Source organism: Lichenostomus cassidix, chromosome 8 (assembly GCF_008360975.1).
Source record: "Lichenostomus cassidix isolate B80296 chromosome 8, HeHo_3.0, whole genome shotgun sequence".
Classification (NCBI taxonomy): domain Eukaryota; kingdom Metazoa; phylum Chordata; class Aves; order Passeriformes; family Meliphagidae; genus Lichenostomus; species Lichenostomus cassidix.
In genome coordinates this window covers 8,686,884-8,707,793 of record NC_139489.1, presented here as the reverse complement: position 1 = coordinate 8,707,793, position 20,910 = coordinate 8,686,884, and the positions used below count along the sequence as shown (strand labels likewise).

General features: G+C 39.3%; 1 protein-coding gene across 10 annotated transcripts in view; it reads left to right on the top strand.

Moving 5' to 3' along the window:
• Nucleotides 1-20,910, top strand: part of MAST2 (microtubule associated serine/threonine kinase 2) — a 185,366-nt gene that overhangs the window by 83,337 nt on the left and 81,119 nt on the right. The window contains exons 1-4 of one of the 10 annotated variants that reach the window (XM_085067706.1): nt 2,088-2,323; nt 2,462-2,704; nt 3,799-3,831; nt 4,634-4,840. The exons of 6 other annotated variants lie outside the window; for them this stretch is intronic. In XM_085067706.1, coding sequence (XP_084923832.1) covers nt 2,655-2,704; nt 3,799-3,831; nt 4,634-4,840 — 290 coding nt within the window. In that variant the 5' untranslated portion in view covers nt 2,088-2,323; nt 2,462-2,654. Of the gene's footprint in view, nt 1-2,087; nt 2,705-3,798; nt 3,832-4,633; nt 4,841-20,910 lie in introns of those variants that run through there. 3 more of the 10 variants (XM_085067705.1, XM_085067707.1, XM_085067712.1) reach the window with 3 other exon arrangements.

The window sequence follows — 20,910 nt, the reverse complement described above, 5'->3', positions numbered from 1 at the left end:
AACTTAAGCTATAAATTGTTTTTGTTAATTATTTCCTGCTATCAACCATCTGTATCAAATACACTTTTGAAGTCTGTACAAATGGAAAAAGAGCATGGAGGCATAAGAAACATGAAAAAATAATTTTAATCCAGAGTATATCCCGTAAAAATACACATTTATATGAACCAAATATTACAGACTGCTGTTTGGATGGTGATTGGTGCTGGCAAAGAGTAGTATTTACCTGAAGTTTTTATGTCAGTCTCTGAAATATGGTAAGCAACATAAAAACGTTTGCTAAAGACATGTGCAAGCTTTTTATGGTGGTCTTTATTCCTTCTAATCACTTTTTAAGGCAGTTTATGTCCCCTGTGGGATTTGTTTTCTCTCATTCTTTCCCTCCTTCTCTGCACTACCCTTGTACTTATAAACCTCTGAAGATTCTTAGTTTCTGCTGCCCTAGACATTTCTGAGGGAGTTTCATTAAACAACTCTTCATCATAATTTGTTAAACTTACCCCCAGCTTCCTGACAGTAGAATAACACACAAACACACCAAGGAATTTATCTGGGGGGATGTGTTGAACTAGTTGTATTCTTGTAATGTTTAGACCTTGGAAAAATAAGAAGTTTGATGGCAGGAAAGAAAATTTCTGGCCTTTAGTGCTGGTTTACATCTTCGTGCTGCCATGCTCAGGTGCTGTGGGAATTTCCTCTGTATCTGCAGAGAAATGGAGTATATAATTCAGTTTCTGCTCGTCTTGGCGGGTGAGTGTTTCTGCTGGTGATGGATCGATGCCATTTCCCTGCCAGGAGCAACTGCCATTGTCCCAGGAGTGGAAAAGCCAAAGTGCTGGAAGTGGATGAAAAATGGCTCTGAAAAGAAGTAGGGAATTTTGCTACTTTTGCACTCTGTTCTGATTTGGATCTGGAAATAAAATAAGAAATAATGCCTCCAGTCAATGCATTCTGCTTGTGGTGCTGTACAGAGATGTGGAGATACAGAGGTGGTGTTTTCTCACCACCACATCCTTCTGTGAGTGTGTAGAAGCAGCTCATAAGCAGTAGGTCAAAAATAACCTGCTGCTCTTTAGCTGATCTATGGGGCTGGTTCTGGAGGTGGAACCTGCTGAATTATTCTTATGGGGTTTCATAGCAGTGCTGCTATTTGTGTATTGGGCTTCAAAAATGATTCGAAAGCATTGTTTCTCTCAAAGAAGTGATTTGGCGAATCAGGAGTATTTTAGTTTTCTGTATAGCCTCTAATCTCAGAGACAAAGAATTTATGGAAGTTTTCATTAAGGATTTAAAAGTGGAAAAAGTATTTTGTGCAGTTTTTATTGTCAAGTTTCCACTGCTTAATCCATGTTCTCATTTAATATGAGTAATACAATTATACATAGCAACCCAAATTTGTACGTTTTGTTGCTTGCTGTGCTGTCTTTACTCCAAAGGCAAGGTGTGGGGTGCAGGGGCTCTGGCTGTGTAAGGAACAGCCACCCTGCCCCTTCCTCCTGAGCCTGGCAGTCTGTTTTCCTCACTGTTGAGGGATTGGGATTTTGTAGTGTGGGGCTGTGATCAGAATCATGGGAGGGTCTGAAGATAGGAGTTGCCACCTGGAATTTGAGTTGGTTGACGAGTGCTTGTGAATGACACTCTAAATTACAGCCTTTAGCACTTTAAATCCTATCAAACATGTATGTGGAAGTTTTTAGGGGGAAAGTGACATTCTTAAAAGTACACATTTAAAAAGTGTTGGACCTTATTTGGGGCAGTTTTGTTAATAGCATGAAATTGATTTTGAGCTGATTGAAGTTGCTGTTTGCAAGCAGAACCGCCAGACTTTCACTGTAAAGGGAACATTTCCTCCTAAATGAAAGTGTTCCCCCTTCCTCCCGTTCAGCATCCGGCTCCCCAGGCTGCTGCTCTGTTCGCAGTGCTGGAATCCATAAAGTTTGTAGCTGGAACACAGCTTGGGAGTTCCGGGAAGAATTTTTAAGATGCGAGTTGCGCGTGTAGTTTCGGGGATTGATTTCCCAACGAGGAATGGTTCACGTGTCCCCCAGCCGGGAGCAGCTGCTCCTCACACACCGCCCAGGACTCTGCCAGCCTTTGGGTGCGAGCAGAGCCTCTGTTCCTATCGCCCTGTGAGTTTTCAAGCTGCTCTGCGAGATTCCTGCCAGGATCCTCTCAAGTGTGCCATCGCTCCCGTTGGCGTTCCGCTGTCTCTCTGGTTTGGTGAGGAGGGCTGCTGCTGCTCCTGGGAGCCCAGGAGTTGGTGGCTGATTTGCGGCGAGCTCAGCCGGAGCGTGGCAGGACCATATTGCTGCCTGTGTGACAGGTCAGATGGCCCCTCTGTGCCCTGGGCTTGGCAGCACCTTCCTTTCCTTCTGGTGGGCTCCGTTCCTTTTTGCTGGATGCTGCGAATAGGCTCGCGGAAGATTTTTTTAATCTGAATTTTTTTTTTATAAATAATTAGGATTTTGACATGAGCTGTGCGGTTAATTGGGACCATTACTGAACTCCCGAGGTCTCTCTGACACTGGGGGTATATGAAGAGCTTGGAACTGCACTGATTGTTCTGTGCTCTGCGTTGGAGTGATAACAGTGGCCTCTCCTTCCCAGCTCTAAGCCTCTTATGCTGGGAAGAGGCATATCAGTGTATCAGCACAATGATGAAACGGAGGAAACAAAAGCTTGGAGCCCCATCTCTGCGGATCCAGTAAGGACTGTTGTGAAAAATAAATTGCACTTAATCATTTCAAATTGAAGTGATGAAGGAAAGCTGGCCAGAATTTTCTGTGGCCAATAGACGTTGCTTTGATTTGTTAGAACTTTCTTTATCTGTCATGGTTATTTGGCTGTACAGGAAATTTCATTTTGGAAGCTTTAATATTTTACTTTTGTGGAGTATTAACCATGAAGTATAGCCAAAAGAAGGAATTTTTAAATGTTTTTAACTGGGATATGTTGTGGTTAGATTCTGTCCCAAGCGTTAGTGTAGTAAAACTGAATGTTTGTAACTGTCCTTCTAGTTTGATCATACTTCAGATTTAAAAAGCACTTCTAATAATCTGTCAGAAAGCTGTCACAGCATTAAAATCTTCAGAAACCTTTGCTACCATTGCTATCTTCTAGAATTAAGAATACTATTGTAAACTGCTAGATTCAAAGCAAGAAATCTTTACTTACATTGCCACATGTATTTCTACAAATGGAATTTTTACAAGCAATTTCTCTATAATGCTTGTGTCCTTTGTAAATGCTTTGAAATCTACTAATGGAAAATGCTATTTATGATGTTCATAATTATATTTATTATTCCTAGTGGGTACAGTTAAGGAAATTGTATATTTAATTCCATGTTCATAAGTAAAGGAGTTGAATCTATCGTGTAGTCAGTGGAGGGAGGAGCAGGGTAAGAGGCAGGCTTAACCTTTTCTGTCTGCAGACTGTAAAGCTCATCAGCTGTTTAAGCAGAGATTGCTAGTGGGGAGGACTTCCAGTATGTAAAGGTTGCTTTATGGATAAGTATTTGGATTCATTAGGAAATGTAAAGCTAGGATCATGGACAAACATGCTTGACTTCAGGACTTCTAGTGTAAAATATCTGAATTCTAAACAAAACTGAAGCATGCCTCAAATTTCCATTTTGCTTGCTTTTACGTTTATATATGGTAAATAGAAGCTTTCTGTGATCCCTCAGTCAAAAATCAAATTAACAGTTGTAAGAATACAACGACACTATTTTGTATTCTAACCTAACCATACTTTGTAATACCAATAATTGTAAGTCAACTTTTACTTTATTTCTAGCGAAGGACATCTCATCGTGTATAGCTCTCTAAAGTAGGTGTTAGAACCTCTGCTCTGTGTTTATGTAGAAGTCTGTTTGCAGCTTTCTGAAAAGCAGCTACTTTGAGACCTTTTCTGTGCCCTGTGTGTATAGAAATGTGCATTGGCTACTGACCCTGCAAAGGCAGGATGGTTCACAGAGCTGAGCACAGAGCTGGGCATCAGCAGCCTCAGCTGCAATCCTGATGTGCTGTGGACGTGTCATTTAACCTCTTCATGCCTCAGTTTCCCCCCTGCTAAAATTAGAATAAAGCCATTTTGCAGTGCTGCTTTCAGGCTTAATTAGTTGTTGCTCTAAAACAACTGCCACTGCTAAATGTTGTTTTGTAGTTAATGGTTTGTGTAATCCATATTTTCACAGTCGTGTATTTTGGTTATTGCCACAGCCATGGCGTGGAACCATGGCTTCCAAATTGTGAGGGCAGTGATACAAATGGTCTGTGTTTGCTGCTGATGCCATTACCAATTTGTTCTTTTTTCTCAGTTAAACATTTTACATTAGAGATTGACAGTGGTGGGTATTCCAGAAGGCCTGGAAATCACTGAAGGAAAGGATTTGGAGAATTCCATATTGGAAGATTTTTGTAGTGGAAAAATAACATCTAATAGATATTAAATTGACTGAAAAATACATTTTGGTTTTGGTGATAATGGAAAGGAATGACTTTTGACCACTTCGTTTATTGCATTTGTTTAAAAGATATAACTTGTATTTTGGGATTATATTATTTTTCTTTATTGAAACAGAAGATGTGATATTGACCCTGTTTTTTTTTCTACTGTGGTACCTTGTCAGAATCTCCTCTCCTTTGTACTCCCACTGCCGAGGAAATGATGTTCATCAGCACATGTTCTCTCCTACATCTGCTCCAGGTCTGCAGCATCTTAAATTCCCATTTAGTGCTGACTGTGCACTTGTCACTTCTCCTCTAGTATTTTACCTGAACTCACAAGCCCAGAGCAATCCATCTAGTCCATGCTACAGCCATCCTTTCCAGTGGAGGTAAGGAGAGGTTTCAACGAGGAATTTCTAACAGTTTGGTGTTGGCATAACCAGCTACGAATTTAACAGCTTTACAGTTCAAGAGAATAACATCTAACAGAAGGAAACAGCTTCCTAGTCACAGCTTAACTTCCAGCCATTTAGTATTCAAGTTGATGTTGCTTATTGGTACAAATTTTTTGTAGCTTGTGTGTAAGGAAGAAGACAAAATGGATTAAGGAGTAGAAACCTGTCTGCTGGTGTGTGCATGCCAGTTCCTGGCAGTACATTGTGTTAGCACAGGTGCAACTTGTACCATACAAAAGAGGAACCCTCACAGGCGTGTCTGGTGTGAGGAAAACCTTAAAACAGCCTGGAGTGGGGTCCTTAAAAACCCCTGTCTAAATTGTGTGTCTGTGCTAAATACTGCACCCTGTTCTATTCACTGGAAATCCACTCTGCATTCTTAGAGAGGCTGCCAGGCTGAAGTCTCCAAGCACAGGGTATACAAAGGATAAGGAGTAGAATCAAACCTGTTGTTAGCAGGCTTGAGTGAAGGATACAAGAGTTTCTAAACCAAAAATAGCCCAAACCAGCTCGGTTTACATGAAAGCACTTAACAACTCAACTGATACATTTTTCCTTCAGGATTAGCTCTTGCTCCTCATTGTGCTCACATGGGACAAGCACAGCTATCAGCAGCCCCAGTGGAAATCTTCATGAAGCTTCTTCACTAAGAGGCAACTTCACCAACTCTCAGGGGAACAGTCCCAGACAAAGGCTCACACATGCTGGAGATCTCTGTGTGTGCAGTTATGAAACCAGAGCTCAGTGGTACCTACTTAAAACTTGAGCCAACATAGCACCAGAGGGCTGGTTTTGAAGTTCACATGCTGCAGGGTGGATGTGACTGGTCAAATTTCAGTTACTCATCAGGTGGTAATGCAATAGCCCCTCAATCTAGATGTTATTTCAGAGGGAGGTTGCTCTTGCTGGCCAGCTCTGGTAGGAGTAATCAGAAAATGTGAAGTTGAACTATTTTAGGCTTCTGCCTCCCTAATGCAGAGTAATGTGTACGACATCTGTTGAGTGGAAATCAGGTTGTCAGCAGAGGAAAGGGACATTACATGTGTCTGTCCTTGTTGTGCATGGCCATGGAGAGAGGCTTGCCCAGCATCTGCTGCTTTCCCTGCACGTTGGGCAGCAATTGGTGACAGTTCTTAATAAGGTGCTCACTTTGGCAGTGCTTTTGGGAAAGTGAAGGGCAGCAACTACAGAGCAGTCTCCTAACATTTCAATGTCATTGCCATCAACCTAATTTTAAAAGAATTCTTATTATTTAAAGGCTGGTATTGGGTAATGTTCCTTTAAACAAGGGTGATTAAACTCGATTAAATGCTGTTTAGCCTTGGGGCTAATTAACAGACTGGTAAGTGGCAATTAAATATCAAGATTAGATTATTGCTAAAGTCAGTTGAGAACTGTTCTTTTTGGAGATGAGATCTGATGATTATCGATTATTTTCAAAAGCCCTTTTGGTACTTACTGCTCTTTCTTCCTCTGAGAAACCTTCCTTTTTCAGGCTTCTGACATGGGTCAGTGAATAATTTTCTGCTTAAGAACAGTTCATATAAAAGTCTTAATAGCAAGCTTTATTCCACTGTTACTATGGACTCCTTGATGATAATATTTTTCACATATGGGGACCTTGCAGCCATCTGCTCTTTAAATACTGAATGGTTGATAATTCACAGATACATGGTTCTGTGTAAGAGCTTAGGTTGACTATAATAAGTTTTTATTTTCATCGTCGTTGCTTTCACCTGTGCAGCTCTTGATCCTGTTTTATCCTGTCTTTCTTTGTTGTACTTTTGTTTACTTGGTTACGGTGCCAGTGATAGCCATTCCTGCTTGCTTAGAGCAAAGGTTCATCTTGGCAAGTTACCACTGTCATTGATCTACTCAGCTTAACACCTCAGGTTAGCCAGGCAGTGATTCATTTCCATGGCTGTTCAGGGAACTGCTGGAAAATGTAACAAGAAAAGCTTCTTGTTTTTCCTTCACGTTAAATCTTCCTCACTTTTTGCCTTTGGTATATTGCATTTTCAAGAATTTGCACAGATTTCCCTCCTTCCTTGTATTTCGTGGTGTCATTGATAATTTTATGTTGACAGATGAACAACTGTTGGTGCATCTGATGTCAAGACAGATGGCATGGAAGTTCATGGCTTCTGAAAGAATTAATCTAATTAAGATTGAAAATATTTTATACATAACCTTGGAACAAATGAAAATAATGTAAACCTTTCAAAAGAGTAAAAGGAAATGTCGTTTGATTACAATAAAAACAAATTGATAACAGGTGGAATAAGACTGCTCTAGTTGATGGAAATGTGGGTTGGAATTAAGGTCATACATCTTTTGGAAGAAAAGAGAATTATGTCCAAAATTAAACAAGTGCTGAGTCTTGTCTTTAGGACCTGGCTTGCACTCTTCTGGGGGTAACAGGAAAGTCAAATTACTGAAGAAGAAAATGAGGCCATGTTTCACAGCTAGTCCTCTTTATGAGCTGGCAAATCTTTGTGCACCCATATTTGTCCTTTAATTTAATCAAAATATGAATCTACAGCAATTTTTGATCTCAAGTTGCTCGAGAGATGTCATGAATTGATTGTTCTAACTTGGAAGTGATGAACCGTGAGATTAAAGGAGAGTGCAATTACACTCATTCCAGAAAATGTTACATTCTGTGTAACACCCTCAGTAAGATAGAAGACATTTTCAGTAATTCTAGAAACAGTTTAATTTGTTTGTGGCAAGAAGGATGAAAGTGTTCAGGAGCTGTTATTCTGGCATCTCTGAGTGCTGCAGGTGAGGTGAAGTCTCAGTGGAAATTTGCTTCAATTTCCTAACAAACCAAGGGAAGGGTTGGCTTCAGCTGCATCATTCAAGGGGCATTTTCTCGTGCTATTTCAATTTCATGCATTCATGCCAGTTGTGGAACATGTTCTTACAGGGATGTATGGTGGAGGTTATTTTTATAGGAATGTTTTCCCTTGGAAATTCTAGCTTTAATGAAGTCTATTGGAAATAGCCATTAATTTTTTTATAGCTTTGCAGAATAGTTTAATAGAATTTTTTCCTAGCCTGTACAAAATCTGGTCACCATTTGTGGATGTGATGGTGACCAGACCCTAGCTGTCTTACTTAAGTAAAACAAAATGAGAAACCTAATGTTGCTCCAAAATAGTCTTAAGGCACAGTACATAATTACTGGATCAGTGTGTAATAACAGTGTTATGAGTTTTATATAATTAGGATTTTATGGACATCTGTGATATAATTTAAGAATGTATTAATTTATTTACATAAAAAAGCCTATTCTAGGAAACAAGCCTTTAATCAATAACTGTGGTAAGTAACAAGAATATGTTATACACAAGCATTCAGCAAATGTTCTGGAGGGTTGCCTGCCTTTCTTTAAAGCCTTTTTTGTACAAGCTGTTGCAATGGATGAGGGGAGACCTATATTTAGAGCCATGGCTTGTTTGGGTGTATGAGTGAGGTTGGGTGGGCAGTGTTTTGGGCAGGTGTGCTCCATTGCAGTGAATCAGGTGGGCTTTCCAGATTTGCAGGGTGCTGGTCAGCAAATCCTCACCAAAGGGTGGGGATGGAGACTTCCACCTTCTTGGAATGGGTCTCCTGTTAGACTGTGGCTCTTTGTCTTGTGTGTCAGGATTGCTGGTGTGCCTCAGTGAGAGTCTTGTAACTCCAGTCCTGCTGCTTCAAGGCAGATGCAGAAATCATTTCCACAGAATAAGGATGTATTCTTGGCACACACATCCCCAGATCACCTGTGGTTTGGGTTTTGAAGACTGCATGTATTTTACAATATCAGGGCAGCAGCTGTAAACAGAAGTTCTGTATTTTTAGGGAAGATCACAGACATTTCAGGAGTCAGACCTGATGAGTTTCTTTATTTTTATTTTGAAATACCTCAGGGCTTATCAAAAGTTGTTGATGGTTTCCTATCTTTGCTTAAATTTTGCTTGGTGTAGTCTCTTGATATGATGCAGGTTTTATGAGGTTCTTTGTTAGTTAGAAATACCTATTAGACAAGTGTTGGATGATTAATGAAGAGGCCTATATTCAGTTTGAATGACATTTGGAAATTGTTCTGGTTTTGCAGTAAATGTTATCCTCCTGGTTTAGTGCTTGATTTGATACAGGTTCTGCTTTCTTAAATGTGCTAAATAATTGGTCAGAATTGACTGCAAGACAGCATAATGTCACTTTTGGAAACAGTGTAGATCAGCAATTCAAGAATAATGAGAGACAGAACAACTTTGTGGATATATCATTATGCATAATGTGAAATGATGAATTTTGAGTAGGTAAGCTTTTGGCAACTGAATTCTAATCTACATCTCACACTGAATGAATGAGTTTCCCAGAATTAATTTCTTTTTTAATGGAAATTTTTCTCCTTATTCCTTTTCTTTTGTACTGGTTATTATTCTTGGGAATCATTTTTCCCATCTAAGGAACTACATGGGAGGGACATACTGGTGATACCTGAAACGTGACGGGCTCAGATAACTCCTTGTGTGTCTTGGGCTGACGGGAAACTGTTTGTTTACTTTAATATGGTTGGGAATATGGAGGCATGGTGGCCTGAATGGTATAATTTTTTCATGTGAAGGCATTATGTAAATGCAAAAATCCCTGCATCCTGCCTGGAGCTGCAGTAGCAGAAGAGTTAAACCCTGGGGTTTGGAGCTCGAGGTGTGAATTCTTGTCTCCTTCCAGGCTCACCATTTGGCTGCCCTCCATGGAACCACTTGTAAATCATAACCTGGTGGTTTGACCTGGGAAATTGGAGGCTCCCAGAGGGGAGCTTGTACTTGTGACTTCAGAAGTTGGAGGGCTTTACTGTTTGTTGGCCATTTCACCTATAAACCATATAAGGTTATGGTTCATAACTGGTTTTTCTCTATAATCGTGTTGGAAGGCTGTGATCTGCTGGTGCACCTGTGTATGAGCTGATTCATTTGCCACCCCTGCACTGTTTAGAGATTGGGATAGCTGGGACAAGTCAGCAACTTCTAGGGAGGAACAAAAATCTCAGAAGGTTCTTAAGAGACTGTAGTAAATATTGAAGCCTTTCTTTTTCTGTCCTTATCCTCAAATAACAGTGAGTTCCTCAAATGACAGCAGTGTGCTCAGTTCTGTATAAAATATTTTCTTCCAAGTAGTCTCTCCTTCAAAGACCTTTTGATCTTGAATACAGATACAGAAACAACCAGAGCACTGAAAGATTCCTGGCAAGGGAATAGTTCTGAGAAAGAAATATAAATTCTTAACCAGAGAGTCATGTGTTTATTATTGTTGATAGGCAGTGCCATGCATTTTCCAAGATTTGTTTTTAATTGGACTGTGAGGCAACCAGGTGCTATTTTTAGTTTTAATTTGGAAAATCAGTGAGTGTGCAAAGAGGCCTGTTAATGCCCTGTGCTAAAGCACTAATAGTAGAGATGTACTAACAGTGAGTACCTGGTGTCACCTTCACGGCCTGGAGCTGGGGGAAACAGAGGTTATTTTGCACAGCTGTGTGTGTCAGCACAGAAGTGTTCCTGCCTATGAGCAGCAGGTTCCTTTCCAATGTGTTTCCTTAAAAAATTGCTGTTTGAAGACGTGTTACGGTTTTAATTTAGTTAGATAAACCATTTAGCGATCAATATTAACCTGAAAGCTTAAGGGAAGTTTAGAATGTAAAGAAGGAAAGAGGATTGCAGGGTAACTTTTCACCGATTTTTGGAATGGAATCCCATTTCAGCTGTGTCTTGCTGTGGTGAACTTTTGTCTCAAATTTATGCTCTTGTTTGAATATTCATAACTAGCATGCCAGAGGGCCTGCAGAGCTTCATCTTCTGTAAATGGACCCACTCATGCTCTCTTTCTACAGGCTGCATCTGTGCTCCCCTTTTCTTTCAGTATCTCTCTATTCCTGTTTTTGTTCATTCATCTTGAATATGCTTCTTTTAGTGCTCTAAGTTCTCTCTTCCCCTCATTTATCTCCTGAAATTTTGCTGCTTTGGCTAGTTGTTATTATTCTGTCATTCAATCCCTTGTGTGGTACTTGAGAGCATAATCTTCTAACCTAGTTTACATTACACTGTCATTATGAATTATTAATGTTCTAAAATAAAATCTTCAAACCGTAATCTTTGCCGTGGTGAAAGAGCTCTGTGTGCTTTTGTTTCCTTCCTGTTCTCCCTGTCCTTCCCTTTCTTCAGACCTTTAGGTCTTTAGAGCAGGGATGTTATTGATCCAGCTGTCTGGGAAAGGCTTGCTGTGCACTGAGAATTGCATTGTCACATCTCTGGGCTGAGATGGGCATTTATTTATATAAACACTAAAAAAAAGCCATTTTTGGAAGTAATTCTTTTGATTCTCATCAAAGACTTGCTGCACAAGTAGAAGTGATCATGTATGTTTGGGTTATAGCTTGCCTGAGAAGGTGAATATTATTTTTTGTACTCTTTATTACAATTCTAGTTTTGTTCCTGAGATTCTCACTTCTATTTATGAGCAGATGAGAAATTTAAAATAGCAGAACAGGTCAAGTTATAATTCTCAGCAAACTTTTAGGGCAAAATTTTCCACTGAAAGAAATCTTGTAAAACTCCCCATTAGCTTTCCTCCACACTTCATTTCAATGCAACTGCTTGCCCATTCCGCTTCCGAGGGACTAGAAGCTTCCAGAATCACTAAACATCCAATTTTCCGAGTGAATCAACACACAAATATTGACCAGAAGCGTTCCTTTAAAGCCACGAGCGCCTGCATCACCCTTGCAGAGAACTTGCAATTAGTTAGGGCAGAAGGCAGTCGATTAGAGCTGCGTTTGTCTCTGGCATGGAGGAGCAGCCCTGGGGACGTGTCCCAGCCTGTGCCCCATGGCTGAGCGCGCACAGCCTGCGCTCGTGGCGAGATGGAGCACAGAACTGGGACCTGTCGCTTCTGCAACTTTCCCCTCCTCGCCAAGAGCAAGGGCGGCTGCAGACTGCGCCGCAGGACGCCGCGGTCGGTGTTCTACATCGTGCTCTTGTGAGTGGTCGCTGATGAGAGAAGTGTTTCTTAGCTGTGGAGTGTTGTGTTGTCTCTGCAGGAAGGGTGTTCTCTGGACGCGCAGGTGGTGTTGGTTTGCACGCGTGATCTGGGCTCTCTCTGCTTTGTTTAGAAGCCTGTGGCTTGTTCTGAATTCTTTGGCCAACTGGAAATAGGATTTGCTTTTCTTACTGGATACATTTTAGTAGGTAGTGCAGAAAATGTTTGCTGGAAAATGTTTAAAAAAATTGCATACATTTTAACGTAAATTTTGATATTTTTTTCTTTCCCTAATCTATAAAATCTGTATAATGCTACATCTCCTAATAAAAATTTTGGTAGAAAAGAAAATAAAGTGACTAAAAGATGGATATTGCCATTTATCAACACTTTCTCTCTTTCTTTGTATCTGAGATGGCTTAAAAGGTCATTGGTGAGGTGGGTTATGAAAGTAATTTATTTTAAACTCAAGCAATTTCGTTACATATTTTTGTTTCTAGCTATATTATTTAGATTTATTTGTGCCATTTTTAATGTTACAGTAGAGTGTAGTAAGATTTAGCATTGCAAACTGATAAATTTTGGGTTTAGTATTTCAACATGAATGTTTCTCTGGAGACTGCAGAAATCATTAAGAGTTCCATATCTGTCCATTCTGTACTTTATTTCAAAGCTGAGAATTCAGGTTGAGTCAATTTATCTTAATTTATTAAATCTGCTTCTGTGTTACATTTATGTCTCCACTTAAATATAGTCAGACACACATGTTAGAAGTCATATATAAAATAAATGTCTTCGTTCAAGACCTTCTAAATATTATGTGTATTTTAGGAAACCTTGGCTTTGTAAGGCACCTTTCTGGGTTTCTCGGAATTACTGTAAAACAGTTGATAGAGTTGTATCAATTTGTAGTTACTTAAACATCTGTGGTCCAGGCTTGCTCTCATGTTGGATCTGTTTATATGATATATATTTTTCTGAGGCTCACAACCTGGAGTAATTTGTTTGCCTGACAGCTCATGACATCACAGTTTTCCCAGACTTTAAGATTAAAAGCTAAGATTTTGCTGTGAAGATTCATAGTATTCCAGAGGAATGGCTAAAATAGGGGCCAATTTCTGTTAAAAAATCATGTCCAAATAAGGATGTAATTCTGCCTTTAAAACTAGATAAACTTTTTATCCTTTTTTTTTGTGTGTGTGTGTCTACTAGCACCCCTGATGTTTCCCAAGCATGGTTTTGGTTTCTCATGTCTCTTCTGTACCATGCTTATTTTGTAAAGTCTATTCTTATCCCATGCTCTAACTTCATTAAGAATTTATGCTTGAAAATGTAAAATTCATCCTCTTCGTCTGTTCATTACATTAGCATTCCCCTTGCTCCCAGAATAACTCTTCTTAGCCAACATCCCACAAAATAAGCTTTTTGTCTCAGAAAAGCCGTGGTAAATACGAGGGCTTTACAATATCCTCAACATTTCAGCTGAGCCCTGAGTGTGTCAACCAGGGAAAGAGGAAACGAGCAGTGGAGTGGAACGTCCTGCACCGGAGATTTGGGTTGGAGCAAACAGCCTGAATCATACTGAGACGCAAATCAGATGCCAGAGCTTGTTTCAGAGTTCAGGCTTGATTTGGTCTTCTGGGTAATACGCTGTGAAACAGGTGACAGCACTCCCTGCTCGCTGCTCACCACGTGTGCCCTGAGCCTGGGGCACCATGGTGATCTTGGCACAGAGTCTGCCCAGCCTGCTGCCCTGGAGCTTTGTGGGCTTGCATAGATGTGGGGAGCCCTTCTTGCTTTTGTGAGTGGTAATTGAGAGCTCAGTAACTCAAAGCCCTCTAATTCACCCACTGAAGTACAGCTCAGTTCCCTCTCTTTGTTGTTTGCTTTGTTCTTTTTACCTTAATTACTTGCCTGTTGTCTTGGTTTAGTTTTAGCCATCCGCTGGTATTTATTCTCCAGTCCTCACTCCCTGTGAAGACACAAAGTCTGCCAGCCACCTTTGCTGCTGCTCTTACCCTTTGTCTGTCCTTTAGGCTCTGCACTGTGGCTTCTCCATAAAATGGGGGGAATATCACCTGACTTTTCAAATCTGCTTTGCTGACATAGTTTTGTTGGAACAGTTGTGACCATGTCTGTCAAGGAATGTGTGTTACAGCTCTTTGGGATATATACAAAACCCATGTTACAGGAGAATTAGCAAGAACCTGGTGGTGTTACTCAAGTACAGGGAGTGAGAGGTGGAAAAATTCTGCAAAGAGCTGAAGTGCTGCACTTCTTCATGGAGAGGCTGCTGCAAGCTGGAGTGGCAGGAGAAGAGATTAAGTTATCTTTCTGCTTGCAAATCCAGTTGCACAGTGAATTCATTAAGACTGTATTACAGGTTAAAAAAGAAGTTTTAAGTGCTTCAGGATAAATAATACATGACAAAGATGAGGAAACGCTATGGTGGCAAGAGGAGGCTCAATCCATGTTTTCCTTTGGATAAATTTTGGCTGGTGAAGAGGAGGGAGAACTTTTGGATGAGGATGTTGGGGTTACAGCAGCACTCTGTGATGCTGTGTTTCTCACAAGTGCTACTGAATGTCCTTAACAACATTTTGGATAAAACATTAGAAGATTTCTGTGTAAACAGGAAGTGACATTTTCAGATCTGACTTTCAGTATTGTTGTTTTTCAAATAACATTTCTCAATTTTTATGGCATTTGAATCACATATGGAGGTTACATTTGATTAAATTGGACAACTGACATTTGAATCGCACATGCAGAAGGCAGGGCTAGGGGAAGAATGCATGATCTAGTAACTTATTTAAAGAGGATAATTGACCTTTCGATGGCATCTGAGCCCAATTGTCAAGTCTGTGAGTTTGAAATTATGTTAAGCTTATGTTATATTGGAGTTACCAAGATTCTTACTAGTATTACTTGGGAAGGGTAGTGTTGGGTGGAATATTAACATATTAATAAGTGATACTTTTGTAAATAAAAACACAAAGAAAGAATATTTCTTATTAATATTCATAGGGTTTGGGGCACAATTAACATGGTGTTTTAGCACTGCTCACTTCTTACCGCTATTTAGCAGTGTTTTCACTTTGAAGATACTGATTGTGATGATGGAGCTGTAGTTGGCATCCTCTATATCTGAGTGAGTACGATTTCGTGAGAGTTGTTTTAGACTGAAATCAGAGCAGTTGCTTGTGCTTAACTGTGCAGTGATATTGTAGTACATTAGATAGCATTTCAGGCTGTCCACTAGGATGGCAACCCCTGTTAGTTCAGTAACTGTGCCTGATTAAAGTTACATGAGGCGTTGGCAGCTTCCAAGCAGGTGCAGTGCCTGATAGCTGCTTCAGTAAATGTTTCTGATCCTTTCAGTCATTAACTAGTGCAGTCACTAGGATGTTCCCTGCATAGGGAATGCACACCAGAGGGAAGGCTAGTTCCCCAAAACCCTTGGCCATCAGCTCTTTGTTTATTCTCACGTAGATACGTCTTTGGGAGCTCTTTTATACTGATTTAGCAATTGAAATCCATGGGAGACATTGTAAAGCAGCATGGCTCTTTAGTTCTGGGGTGGTGGCTTGGTCATTTCTGCCCAAAAAGGAGGAAATCCATGGTTTTATAACCTAGGAAATGATAGAAAAGTGAACCTTGAAGATACATTCAACTAATATTTTCTGTCAGACCGTTACGAGTCTCGCGATTGCAGGCAGCTCAAAGACAGTCTGTTCTTCCCTTGCGTAGGTCACTGTTCAAATAATAATGATGCCCCAAATAGCTCAACACACATCTCCCATGTAGGCTTTTTTCATAAAGGAACCTTCCTTATTTAAAAAAAAAAAAAGCATAAAGGAAGAACTTTCTCCTTTCTCTCTATTGAAAACCCAAAATCTTCTGCTGGAGTTTTTACACCTTGCACACTTTTCACTGTGTGGTGATACAGAGCAGGTCTCTCTTCACCAGTGTTAATTTATGCTTACCTATAGTAGAATAATTTTCTGTGCTTGTTTGGCATACAATTTAAAGTTTAAAATAAAGTCAACATGTTCTTTATAGAGTTAGACTGTATCTTCTTTTGTTGTGACTTCTCTAAAGAATTTGCCTTTGCCAGCAGAATGGTTTAAGTTTGGGTATTTCTAGTGAATTACTCATGGGTTTGAGTCAATAACTATTTTAAAAAGTTATGTCTGAAAGTGTCATTTTCCTAGGGGAAGCTTAATACAATGTAACCTTTCAAGTGAGGGAATAATTAGGAAGAGGTACATTTTTCCCAGTTAGTATTTCAACTGGTTTCCATTATAAGCTTTCCTTTACCACAGTGTAACTCATGAAACTCGTCTTCATTTGAAAACTACTTCACTATTACATGGTTCATCCTGGTTGAAGTGTTTAAAAATATAGTAAATACTTTGTGGAAACTTTTCTTGATACATAGTCAACCTAAAATGTAGTCAATCACAAGAGTTTTAACCTTTGGGATATGCTTTTTCAAAATTACCTCATTGATGTGCTTGGTACTGCTTCAAAATTTTGAGGAAGTTTGTCTCACTTCTAAAATGACAGATTTTATTTAAAAGAAGGTGATCTTATACCAAGGAAATTTATTTAATGATAAATGTAGCTGCTATGAAAAAAGGTCCAGAAAGCAATGGGTTTCATGTAGACTGTTTGCCTAATTGCATTCTCATCTAATGTCAGGCTTAATTAATGTCCTACTTCGGTAATGGTAAAGATGAGAAATTGGGAAGGTCGTTGACACTGACTATTTATAACTGTCCAGTGGATGCAGTGTCATTAGGAGGGCCCTGGAAACTGTACATTTGGTTGACAGGGAAATACTCCATCATCACAGGAGCTGCTGAAATGTTCTGCAGGTGGTCTTTTCAGAGGACAAGTTGGGTGTAAAGTGGAGAAGGTGCATTAGCAAGATTGATGGAGACTAAATATCCCGAAAGGCAAGTGGAAGAATGTTATAAAGAAAGAGGTTTCTTCAGACTGGGAATAACTCAGGGCCTGGAATTCACAAAGATGGGTTAATATTATTATGAATTAAATAAAATAGAAAACTCATAACCTATTGTGTGAGTGTGCTGTTGGCATGTTTTGTCATATACAGATATGGTATATTTTTGAATTAGTGAGAAGTTTCTGGTCCAGGTTCTCCAAAATGTTTTGCTGATTGTGCAGAGACAGTAAGAGAGTTCCTTTGAAGGATTTCATTTGTCATTGTAGATGTGAGAAAATCCTTATGCTTCCTATATTTGTTGCTAATATAGACAATTCTGCAAATGTTGACACTATCATATTTTAAGACATGAGTTATTTTAAAAGCTTTTTGATGGTCTGTGTTCTTCTGTTTTGCTAACAAAAACACTACATCTCCAAGTGTGATGTCTTCACATTTCTTTGGATACTCTGAACTTCTCTGGAGTCCCTTGGTCCCAAAATTGCACATTGCAGGTGCTGATTTGCAGGATTAGAGCTTGTCACTTCCATGTGGAACAGGCATTTTGAAAAGCAGGAATATAAAGTGTTAAAATAAATTTCTCCTGGTCTTGAAGCATTGTAACATAATTCTCAAAGTGCTTTTTGCAGTTTTTGGGTAAAAGCTCTCCAGAATCGCGTTTAACGGGTGGACAGACGGGTTTCTGATGATAGCAAGCACCCCATCCCCTTCCCTGCTTGGGGTGCCCTGTGGTCCCCAGGAACAGCAGAGGATGGACAGCGTTTAGCTGGATTAACATTGCTGTAGGGCTGTCAGTCACTGATGCCCATGGAGAAATGTTCTCCTAAAATGGCTTCTCCTTTTTGTGTCCTTCCTGCAAGAGATGTGAAAGTGCTGCTGCTGAGTGCAGTGATAATGAGCAATATGTCTTCAACTACTGAGTTTTCAATCATTTTTGAAAAAGGCGTGACTAATACAGATTTAGGGGTGTTAGCTGATTGTGATCTTATTTGCTAACTATAAGCAGTCAGGAATTTATTTCAGTTGTGATAGGTTTATTTTGTTAGTTAGCTGAGCACTTTTTTCCACCATGATTGCTCCTGAATTTCAATTCATATTTTAGCTGACAGAGTAAAATTTTCATGCCTTTTCAAAACCAGGGTTTGTTAGGATTGGAAGGTCACATAATATCCTGAATATAATTCTAAAAGGCTAGTGTTCAGTTTCTACTTGATTGGTATATGATATTATGGGGACACAAAAATGAATATATTTATTCTTTCTCATCAGTAGTAGACAGTGGCAGAGTTTGGTTCAGTTGTACTTTAACTTTGTGAAATCAAACCACTGTGTGATTTAAATTAATTCTGTAAAAATGTTTAAAAGCACTAGAAAAGATGGTTGTGTTGAGCAGAGATACTAAAAATCTGTTTTGAAGCCTAGATGGAAGGGAATACTTTGCTTGGTCAGATACTGTGATTCTTGATAAATATATTTATTAAAAATATGTCATTATTTAATGGAAAATTATGAAGACAATCTAATTTTTCCATGAGATTCTGTGGAAAGCTAAAGGGAATCTAGTGGGATGTCTTTCTCCCAGACATTTTTGTATATTTGTTTAAGGGCTGTGTTGTGCATGGAAAGCTGTGCCAGCTGTTGATTGTCATCTTTCTCATGTCTGTGATAAAAAGCCACTCAAGAAGGCTGAAATATGAGAACATCATTAGCTTTGCTACTGGCAGAAGTGCTTAAAAAAGCCACAATAGAAAGAACATAGATTGCATACTGAAATTAAAAAAGAAAACAAAAACAAAACAAAAAAAAAGGCAGCTCCAGTGAGGTTTTGTTTTGTTTAGACCCTGGAAAAAGCAAAAACATGGCAAGAAGCTTCTACAGGCACAAAGGGGAGCAGTGAACTTGTGGCTGATGTTCAAGGGGGTGTGTGGGAAACCTCTGATGTGCATCACGCAAGCCCTGCTTGCGTTTTGTTGTCAGAATTCAGCTGGTTGAGTTGTTTTTGGGCACCAGGTGCTATGTAGGAGTTTGTGTTTACTGTGACTGACGTGGATGTGGTGTGGCTGACTTCAGGGGGAGAATGGATTTCTGGTTTTAAACTGATCTTTGGAGGCACTGGAATCTTCTTTTTTTTTTTTTTAATTAAAAATCCGCTTGGGTTACTAAAGATGAAAGATGGGATTTGTTTAAAGGTAGAAGATTAATTAAGAAAAATAAACAAAATGCCCCTGATGAGTCTCATGTAGTTAGGAAAAGAAAAGCCACCATGTCAGAATAAAAACACAAACTAGGCAGTGGTGCTTTCTGTGCAGACATGGCTTAAACCCCCCTGTGTTATTCAGGAATGCAAACAGAGCCCAGTTATGGTTTTGAAAATATTGAAAATATTTTGTTTGTAATTAGATGAACACAGAGAGATGTACAGAAAGCATGTATGCTGTGTATTCTGTAAACTCCAGGTTTAAAGTGTATCTATTAGGAAGAGAATAAATATCTCATTTTGCACTGCCTCCTAAGGTGGAGGGAGGGAGGCAGGGATGGAGCAGGGAGAAAACAGAGGCAGTGGAAACAGCAGCAATATGTACGCTTGCCTGCCTGTCTCACATTAATGGAACAGCTTGCAAGGTCTACAGGGAATTTGCATTGGCTCTGTCACTGGTATTATTTAGTTCCTTATTTATTGCTAGTGGCTTGATTGTGCTGTATTTTCCCAGCAATGAAAGCTTTTAAAGATCATGTCTGACTCCTTTTGGACAGTGCTGTCCAATTTCTCTCTGCCTGCTACCAGCATGTTGAGACGATCCAAAAGGTAATCTAAGGATTTTGCGAGTAATTCTTACGATATTTTTCTGAGCTACTTGTTTTAATACTGCTTAGTCTTGCCTTTTTTTCTGTTTTAACCGACTAAATCATATTCCTAGTACGTTAGATATGATTTCTTAATTTCTGAATGATTTGTGATTGTATTCATTGTAAAAATCATACTGTGCAGATCCACCGATCGTTCTTTTTAAAGATATTTATTTAAATGCATTGTTCCTTCTCATACTATGTGAATGTGATAAGGGGTTTGTTTCAACAAAATGATGGATAGATGCTTACTGGGAGCAAGCTGCTTTATTATTTGAAGTAGCAAAACAGTATTATGTTGAAATAGGCAGCACCATGAAAGACTTGCAAATATTTTGACTTACAGCACTTACAGTCTTCACAGAGATGTGCATAACCTTAAATTTTAAATAATGTTTAATGCATTTAGCATTTTTTTTATTCATTATTTGAATATATTAATGTAGCAGTAAATAGTATGAGCGTTTGTATTTACACTGCTCTCTCGATTTTGATAAAATCACATTGAAGTGTGTGAACTAATGAATGGTATCGGATCTGATGCAGTACAGGGGTGTCCCTTCAAGACTGGGAAATATCAACATAATTATCGCTCATCAGGTGCTCTGTGGAGCTTAACGTTTGTAGCCTGGAAACTTACTGGTGAGACTGGTAGGCAGCTAATCCTAACTAAAGCAGTATATTCAGATTTATGAGTAAACAGTTGCAGCTGGTATCAGAATTTCTCAGCAGCTGGTTTGTTGATACAGTTAATAATCTATGTAAGACTCAGAATATAAGCTTTGACTTGACTTTTAGGGTGAATTTTGTTCATCAGCTGTCAGAAATTACATTAATCTTTTTTGGAGGATTGTAGCTTCTACCAAGTAATATTTTGGGGGACTCATCATTTCTTGTTATTATTCCACATTTGTGATTTAAATATTATCATAGTTGTGTTCTGTGCTGCCAGTGACTTCTAGAAATCTTAGTGGCAATGAAAAAGATTTTGTAAATAAATAGAGATTTTAGTTGCCAGGAATTGCATTAGCAACGCAATGTTAATTAGCGATGTTCTTTTCAAAATTGTTGTCTTTAGCCTGTTTTTTAAAGAGCTCCTTGAGATTCAGGTTGTGTGTTGATGTCTCTGCTCCAAGCAGTAACTTTCACACCCACTGAGCAC